The sequence below is a fragment of the Vigna unguiculata genome, chromosome 9 (assembly GCF_004118075.2).
Source record: "Vigna unguiculata cultivar IT97K-499-35 chromosome 9, ASM411807v1, whole genome shotgun sequence".
Taxonomy (NCBI): Eukaryota; Viridiplantae; Streptophyta; class Magnoliopsida; order Fabales; family Fabaceae; genus Vigna; species Vigna unguiculata.
The window spans coordinates 40,541,763-40,551,973 of NC_040287.1; the positions used below are offsets into that span (position 1 = coordinate 40,541,763).

At 29.4% G+C, this 10,211-nt stretch overlaps 1 protein-coding gene across 1 annotated transcript; it reads right to left on the minus strand.

Moving 5' to 3' along the window:
- LOC114164252 (putative receptor protein kinase ZmPK1) lies at positions 1-2,681 on the minus strand. Its single transcript, XM_028048848.1, has one exon. It carries the CDS (start codon positions 2,577-2,579, stop codon positions 159-161), a length of 2,421 nt encoding a protein of 806 aa, XP_027904649.1. The 5' UTR covers positions 2,580-2,681; the 3' UTR covers positions 1-158.
- Positions 2,682-10,211: the final 7,530 nt, after the last annotated feature.

Below are 10,211 nucleotides of genomic sequence, written 5' to 3' on the forward strand. Positions count from 1 at the left end.
TTACAGAAATATATTTTTAATTCTTTTATAGTTTAAAAGTTTTGATATTAAAACTTTACTGTTTTGTAATTCATTCTTTCCTTCATCTTGAAGCTGTTCTCATGTAGAGGAAAAACGAAAAAACAAGAAGAATAAGAAAATTAAAAGACGAAATATAACTAACGAGAGAGGAGTTTATTTTCGTTGGCCTGCAGCATCTCTGCAACTTGGCTCATGGATGGTCTTTCATTCATGTCATCTTCCACGCACTGCAAAGCCACTTTAACCAAAACCTCTACTTCTGAAACGTTGTAGTTTCCTTCCAAGCTGGGATCAATTATCTCCTCCATCCAAAACGCACAAGTGGGTGCATGCTTTATCTTCTCCCTTATCCACGTCACCAGCCGGTGCTGCTCTATGTCCCCACTGTTCTCAAGACTGTGGATTGCCACAGGACTTCTTCCACTCACCATTTCCAGCACCACAATCCCATAGCTATAAACATCCACCTTCGAAGTGATACGGAGATTGTAAACCCACTCCGGAGCCATGTACCCTCGAGTCCCTCTTATCCGTGAAAAACTAGAATTTCCACGCTCGTCTCTGTTTAAAAGTTTTGACAATCCAAAATCTGCTACTTTGGGTTGGAACTCTGAGTCAAGGAGAATGTTTTGTGGCTTCACGTCGCAATGCAAAATCCACTCCAAACACTCTTCGTGTAAGTAAGCCAAACCTTTCGCTGTGCCCACAGCTACGTTCAACCTTTTCTTCCAATCAAGTGTGTTGCCAAATAGATTGTCTGCTAAGGATCCATGTTCCATGTACTCATACACTAAAAGTCTGTGCTTCCCTTCAACGCAGTAACCCCACATGTCAATCAAATTCATGTGGTTCAGCATCCCAATTGTGCTTATTTCAGCCAAAAATTCAGCTTCCCCTTGAGTAGCTTCGTTTAAGTGTTTAATAGCCGCAACACGGTTATCATATAATGTCCCTTTGTAAACAACCCCGCCTGCTCCTCGCCCAACCTCTTCCTTGAATCCTTTTGTCGCTGATTTTAGCTCTGCGTAGGTGAACCTCTGAAACCCTGTGGCAGACAGAAGGTATTGCTTCTTATCCAGCGGGTCAGGGTTCTTGCTTGTTCTGAACAAGCAGAACCACACGAGGAAAATGGTGGAAAACTCAAACACCCCGACCCCGCAAGCGAACCAAACCAAGAAAATCAATGTGGAGTTTTTTTTTGGCGATTGATAAACCCTGTTCAACTTTTGAGACAAACCAACGGAGCAATTCATCCGAGAATGCTTTAGAATCTTCGTGGAAGAGCCCAAAATCGAATTCGGCAACTTTAGATAGACCTCTCCAACGAAACCAGGAATATCCCGTCCATTCAATGCCATCGTTTTCGGGTAACAATTATAGGTAGCAAACTCGTTAAACTTTAATTGAACAGCTACACAATTATCACAAAGTGATAGGCATATATCCAGACATTCCTTAAAGCTCGAAACGCGTGACACGTTCCAGTCATAGCCATAGAGTTCCATGGTTTGAAGACGGAGAAAACCAAATGACTGGCGACTGTTGCAGGAAATATCAGAAAGAGAAAACTCAGGCTCACAGCCCTGAGTCCAGTCATTAGGATCCTTAACCTTATACCCTTTCAAGCAATAGCAAGTCCTCCCAATAACGGGATCATGATTGCACATGCTGTTCGGTCCACAAATTCCATGAATGATGCACGGCTCGGAAATAACCTGCCACGTCACGTCCCACGTCTTACTCTCCTCGTTGAAGCTATACAAACGCAAATTACCATCAGAATCCATCTTGAGTATCCTGTACACTTTTTTGGGATAATCCGTGGAGCGAAAGTTAAAGCCGTCAGAGGAAGTGAAGAGTCCAAAGGAATCTAAAATAGCAGTTTTGGTTACATTGTAGGTGGATCTGCCTATGTCAATTAGGATCTGCCACGAAGCTGGCCAGTACACGCTGGAGAAGGTGTGAGCTTTGTAGAGTAAGCGAAGAACGTTGTCGTTGTCGAAGTAAAGCTTGTAGAATCCAGAGGAATGGTTGGTTGCACTTCTTGAAGAAACGAGACCGGCTCGCTCCGTGAGTGGTTGCGTTGGAAGAAGGGTGTCGGTGGGGGAAGCGAAGCTTTGCCAAATGATGGTGCCTTTGGAACTGAGGAGAAGGAGGTTTCCGTTGTTTCTTAGCTTCAGATAAAGTTGGGAGGAGGAAAGAGTGGCGGTTGCCCAGATAACGGTTCCTCCGGCATCCGTCAAAACGAGGTTGCCGTTTTTCCAGAGTGATAGGAAGGAGCCTTTGCCGTTGACAGGTTCGTCACGGTTGGCCATCCACAAAACGGTGGGTTGTTTGGAGCGCGTGAAGCAAACGGAGAAGCAGAAGGCGTTTTCACCAACTTGGAAGAAGCCAGCTGAAAAATCACCATTAGATGAAAAGAGGATGTCGCTTTGTTTCTCTACTGAAAGTGACGAACCTTCTAGAAGTGTATCTGTGGCTGCAGCAGATGAAGTTGAGATGAACAGGAGAAGGAGAAAGAGTTTGATACGCATTGCTGTAGGGAGCATAAAATGCATGAATTAATCGATGCTGATACACATCAATGCCTTATTCCAAACCTTGCTACATCTTTATATACATCTAGGACTACTGTTTCCTTGTTTTCTTGTTGACTTTATCAGCTTATGATAATATCCAGTTGTTTTTGTTTTTTAAACTATTCTTATTGGTATTATGTTTTATGGTTATATGTTTAGTTGGATTCTTTTTACAAGTGTATACATATAGAAGACAAGATCGATAATGTAGGCAATCATATCTCGATAAATTAATAAAAAGAAAGTATATAAATTACTGTGTTTTTCATATTTTACAAAAGTTTTACTGTAGTTTTTTTTATTAAAAAAACTTGAAAAATATAAGTTGGTTGTAGATTTTTCTACAATTTTATAAATCTTGTGAGATATTCACATAACTTTTTTATGAAATATGAAACATTCTATTAACTATATATATTTCAACTTTATATATAGTATAGGTTTATAGTTACGAAGTAAAGTTCTCTCCTTTCCTTCTTTTGTTTCCATTTGAAAATTATACTACATGTTGATATACATTCAATTTATCACGCCGAGAATAGAAAGAAGAATTACTTTCTATGATACTAATTTAAAAAGACTCATATTGTACGGTTTGTACTAAGATAAACCTTATAGTTACGCACAAATGTTAGAGTTTGATAAAATTTAGATTTTAATTACAAAGTTACGGGTTTTTCTTGTAGATCGAGATGGAATCGGGGAGGGATGAAAATGGATTTTGTTATCCCATATTTTTTCTCAAAGAAAATTTTCATTTCCATCCCCGTCACCAAACTCATTGAATATAAAATTTATGTCTCTTCTTCATTCACAACGGATAACGGGTATATATTTATGTTGAGTTTGGGCTCCCAACTATGCTAAGACCTCCCAACTATGCTAAGGCCCATATACTTAGTCAGACCCATTTGACTCACTTAAGGTAAGTGAGAGAGCTTCCAAGTCAGTAGAGTGTGAGAGCATTGAGTGACCAAAAACACAATCAAGAAGAAGAGAGAAAGGGGAGAAAATTCTGCAGATTTTTCACACTGTGGGCTGAAACTTTGACACAAAGTTCGCAGAATATAATTCTTCATTATGACCGTTTGGATCGTCAATCTGAGGTCTCAAATTTGAGATATTGGTCCCGCGCACTAGTTCTATTTTAGGGATTTTTCTCACTTTGTTCTTCAATTAGCAAGATTTGATGTTTTGTGTTTGGCTGCATATTAGCACTTGTTTGTGCAGTTTGTTAAGACTTATTTGTACATTCTTTTGATTATAGTGGAGCGATTTCTTTGGTCTAGACAACCCGTTGTTTTTACCCTTGAATTAAGGGGTTTTCACGCTAAAATTGGTGTGTTCTTTGATTGTGATTATTGTTGCCATTTTATTGTTGTTGATCCTCATAAATTATTGCAAGTTAGGGGAAATTAATCCGCTGCATTATGTGGTATTTTGGTTGTGTTGTTGTTTTTCCCATCAATTTGTACGTGTATCCACACATAAAATAATAAACAATTATGGTAAAAAAACATAATATTATCAAATATTCAATATTAAAAAGAGAGTTGTTTCTTCACTATCAAATATTTATAAAGAAATTATAATTGTATACATTTTAAATTAAAATACCAAATAAATTTAATGAAAACCAAAACATGTATTAGATTTACGAACCTTAATGAAACTTAATTTAGAAAATTTAAAAATATTTAAAAAATATAAAAGAAAAATAAATATTCAAATTAAAAAAATATTTAAATGTCTGTTTATTTTAGTTTTAAAATTCTAATGAGATCTCTATTTTATACCATAATAAAAGTTATAATACGTTATTTTATCAAAATCACACAAAGAACAAATATTAAACTAAGAATAATAGAATTTTAACGTAGATTTTTTATTTTTTGAACTTCAATATATGTTGGATGGTGATAAAAATATCTAGGGCAATTACGAACATTGTTATAATATATCACTTGATCAATATCAACCTAGTTGATAGTTGAGAGATAATGAAAATTATTTTAGTGAAACAAATGAGTTATTCAAATGAAACAAAAATTAATAATAATAGAATAAAAATTAATTATTTTTTTATATTACCTGATAAATGAGAGGTTAATGCTATTGAACACTTAAATGTTGTCATGTGAAAATAAAATATACAATAAATAAAAATATTCAAATGTGAAACATAACAAATATTTAATTGACATATATCCTTTGAACATAAACACATAAAGGTTGTGATAAAACGAAAAATATCTTAGAAATACGAATGAATTTTATTGCAAACCAAAAAATTAAAAGTGTTTAGTGTATATATATATATATATATATATATATATATATATATATATATATATATATATATATATATATATATATATTAATTAGCTATTATTTTCCCTGGATATTATATAAACGACAAAGTTATACCTTTTATTTGAAAGGATGATTGATTAAAAATGTTTATCATTACCTATAAAATGTGTTGCTAATGAAATGAAAATGACGAATCATAATATTAGCTATAACTAAACAAGCATCCTGCTCTCAAGATCTATTAGCAATGGAAAATTTTACATGTGTGTATATTTTAATATTTTTTTACCCTTCTAATAATTTTTTTATTTATTTTTTATTAGTTGATTCTCTAAATTATTTATATTTAAAAATAAAAATACTATTTTATTATAGTGTTGGGTAGGTGTTGTTGAAAACCGAGTTCTTTACATGTTGTTAATTCTAAACCTACCAACACATCCTAATAAGGCCAAGGTAGGGTTCTGAAAGTTTTCTGTCCTTTAGGTTTCAAGTTGTTTGTGGGTCACTATTAGCCAACAGCGACAACAATAATTCAAATCGCAATTATTCTTACCATCCATCCATGGTGAATGTATCAAATATCATCTATATCAGAAATTATAGATTCAAAGTAACTTAAAAATTGTGTTAGTTTGAGATGAATAAGATAAATAATATATAAATTTATAAACATATTGATTTAAAGTTTTGATATTTTAGTGTTTTATATAGATTTGTTTTAGACTCACACTTAAAAATATGACTTCTAACGAGGTTATTCACGATTTATTGGTTAGAGATTAAAGTCACCATGGAACTATGACCAACTTTGATTGTTACGCCCTTAGCGTGTGTTTGTATGAAATAACTTTACCGTAAACATAAATTACAGAAGATGGATTTGCAAGTTAAATGGTGTTCTCATGCAATGATTTGTAAGCGAATGCAAAGACAAATTTAAAGATGCATTAATAATTCTATCTCACAAGGGTGAAGATTTGTAGGAATTAAGTGTATTTTTATTTTTATGTCCTTTATATCCATGTCTTTATAAATTTCAGTGGGCAAAAGTATGCTATATGTGCAGGTGAGTGATATGTAAGTAAAAAAAATTCAATAGAAAAAAATCCTAAATTTATATACATATATAATTTATTTATCATTATTATATTAGGCACAAATTTTAAATTTAATTGTATAACTTTTTTCATATTTATAAAAATTTTAATTTTTTATTTTTAAATTTCATATAATTTTAATTTTTTAATTAGTATTAATTATTTCAAATTATTTTTATAACATCAAATTACAAAATCATTTTTTTCATCAAGGGTATTTTAGTAACTTTTTAATTTTATCTATTTTTACAATTTATTTTATCTATCACATTAATCAAATCTTTCACTAACTTTCATAAAACTTATTTTCAAATCCACTCACTTTACCCTCTAAATCTATTCAATAAAACACACATATTCATCAACTCAAATTCACACAAATTCATTTTTACACTCTCTCTCAAATCTATCCACACAAATCGAACACACCCTTAGAAAGAATTGTGGACCGTCACTTGTAATTTTTAACCTATTGTTAAATGCTATCTTCAACGATGCCTTTAATTATTGTTTTAATTTATGTTTTAAAAATTAAATTATTTCTAAATAAAAAGATTCAACTTAATCCAACTATTAATTATTTATCGACAAAAATATTATGGAATAAGACATTAACTAATAACAGTTTACCTAGTTTAATGATAATTTGAAATAACTTAGTTTAATTAGATCCACTAGTAGCTCACTCTAATTTATGTAGACAATATACAATTTTATTTAATTATATTAAATAAAATTTAAAATTTAATTTAATTTTACAATGATTAGTTTGATTTATGTATTATGTCTACGAGTTATTAAAGACTGAAAGCTGGGAAGTTTGAATGTTTGATACATTTTATTAATTTTCTTATGTCACCTTTAAGTTTAGGATTTTCATTTTGTTAATCTATTTTATTCAATATAGTATATGAAACTGAATATATTACAAATTACTCAAAATAAGTCGCTATGAATTATGTTTTCTATTAATTATTTTATTATTCTTATGAATTTAATTACTTTGTACATGATATAAATTTTCAAACAGTTTTTTTTTTCCATAAAATTCGAATTATGTATAATATTTTTACGTGGGTTTACGCCCCGCCCCCCACCACACACACATTTTGTTATAAAATTTTCATATTTTTATCTTTCTATAATTTTTTCACATTTTATATATAATATCTTTTAAACTTTTTTTTAATTCACCCGAAACCCTTATTTGTCCGTTTTCAGCGTGTTTCACCATGCACGGAGGTATTGATTTTGTTCATTGTTTATGGTTTTATTTTAAAAGTTTTATGACTAAAGTAAGTCTGAAAATTATAATAATTACGTTAAGTTTTATTTTTACGTTTAATATTTTCAAAGATGTCAAGGTGTGGTTAAAAATTTAAACAAAAAAGTTATGTAGAAATTAAAAAAATTAGTCTTGTATTTTTATCAGTAAATTTACATTTTATCTGTTTATTTGTGGAAAATAAAGGGTGATTTTTGCTTATTTTATTAATAAAAATATTTCATTTCACGTACATTTCTAATTTCTATTTTTTTAATATATTCTTTCTATGTAAATGCAAATCAAGAATATACTATGCTTTATCAGGGTCTGTTTAGTATTGAATGAAACTGTTTTAAAGGAAAAACTCAATTTAAATCATTAAACAGCATGAAAAATAAATGAATAATTAAAATAATAAAATAAATGCTGACTTAAAATGAAATTTAAAAAATAACGAGCGACTAAATATTAATTTTCGTCTGTTATTCTAATACACGTTTTTTCAAGCCCATCTCCACGCTTGTTATTTCGTCAAACATTTCCTACAATTTCAAGTGTGTAAGTTTTAAACTAATTTTAATATATAGCTTCTATTTGATTATTATTTATGTCGATATCATCTTAATCAGCACCCAAATCATTACCAAACGTTGTTCTTTTCTACACTTTCAACTATGAATCTAAATACTATTCTAATTTTTTATTGGGTTCAACATTAAAAATATATTATATCAATATTTTAAATATTTTTTTAATATTTTTTAAAATATTAAAATTACTGATAATTAATATATTATATAAACACGGTAAAAAATTAGCAAAAAAATCCAAATTCTTCTACATTTCTTTTAATAGCTAAATAAATGACGAGATATATGTTCTAACTGATAAGATAAATTAAATGTTTATAAAATGTAATGTTAAAATTTGGAATTGATTATATGTGAACGAGTGAATGACCAATATTCTCCGCACAAAAAATATAAAATATGAGTGGATCCATCACTAGCGGACCTAGGACGTGACAGGGGAGCTACGGCTCCCCATTTTTTTTTTAATTTTTTTTATATATATTTATATATTTTTTTAAATTATATTATATATTATTTATATTAAAATTATATTATGGAAAATTATAATAAAAGATAAAATAAAAAATTTTAATAAAGACATTAATTTATAAAAGAGATTAGGTTTTTTTCTGACTATAAGATCTTTCCATCATGTAAATTATCATGAAAGTCTGTGAAGAGAGATAAATACAAAGGTTGGGAAATAGAGGTTGGAAACACATAGATTGAGATTCATGTATACATTATTGCATGATCTATCACAAATCAAGGTTAGTATCTTATTATGATTTATGTATGTTAGTTTATGATTCTTTTTAGGATGTTTCTTCCAAATTAAGTTTATCCTAAATTAATATAACCCCTAATTATGATTTTAGGGATTCTTTTATGAAATTGGTATGAACCCTAATTATAATTTTTCCTAAATTATTATAATCCTTAATTATGAAATTTAGGAATTTTGTGTTTTTCGTTACTTATGGTATTTTTTTTTTAAGTTTTGAATTTATACAGTATTGCTTATTTAATTAAAGTAGTATGAGTTTTATTATGTTTTACATTGTGATAATTGTGATTTATGAATATAAATTTTATTTATTCTAAATAGGTAAGAGGTGATAAATTTATATTAGAAAGATTATGATACAAAGTAAAAAAATTGATTCCTTTTTTTCAAAGAGGAAGGTTTGTGATGAAGATAAAAAAGAAATGCATTTACGTTAACTAAGCTTGAGAAATTTAATAAGAACCAAAAATTTAAGACAATATAAAACAAATCTCTAAAGTTATCAGAGTTACATATAATGAATTTAACAATTCAATAGAATGTGATCTGGAAAAAACGACATCAAATTTGACAATACCACCAAATCAAATTGATAAAATACGAATGCTTGATCTAAAATGGTATTCATGAATTGATATCATGATATAATAGCGAATGATAGTAATATTTTTTTGAATTCTACTATTATATGTGTTTGTTATAAGAGGAAATGAAGAGAAAAAAATGAATAATTTTTCTTCTAAAAAAAATTATATATAACAAATCTAATTTGGCTCCCCTACAATTTTAGTCCAAATTCCGTCAATGGGATCCATACCGCAACCACTAAAACCAAATACTGTCAAATGCGACCTGTTCTAGTGCGTTGCTAATAGCTTCATTCAGCGAAAAAGAAAAAAACATCCTTAAAAATAATTTACTCTTATTAAAAACCTGTTAAAATCAGAGAAAAAAACAGATCAGAGAAGTATTTTTAATAACTATTTTTAAAATTTAATAAAGAAAATACTGTAAGATAATAAAGCAGATTAAAATATTAAAACTAAACCTAAATTGTTATGCTTATATATTGAAATCTCTTTCTCTACGGTGTTATGTTATTTTATTATTTAAAATATCATATAACATTAACAATATTATCTTAAGTACTGTTATGCATGCAGATCAATATCCGATTGATTACGTAGCAGCGACCATCAAGTTGTCCAAATTAATAAATGTTCTTAAGCAAACTCAACATTAAAATATTTCCACTTTTGGACCTACAGATGCTACATTTCAAACATTAATCATTAAAAACATTTGAGCCCAGTTGATGCTTAACCGAGATAGAACGTTGGTTACACGACAAAACAAACACAAATGGATCTTTTCCTAATTGAAAACACTTTGGTTTGAGTTGGAGGTTTTGAGAAAAGAAAAAGTATTATAAAAAAATTATAATTATAAACTGATTTTGAGTGCCAGTAAGTATTAAAATGGAAAATTATATTTTGATATATAATTACATACCACTTGACAAAGAGATGATTTTTTAATAATGAAATATATAACAATGGGTTTTAATTGTAA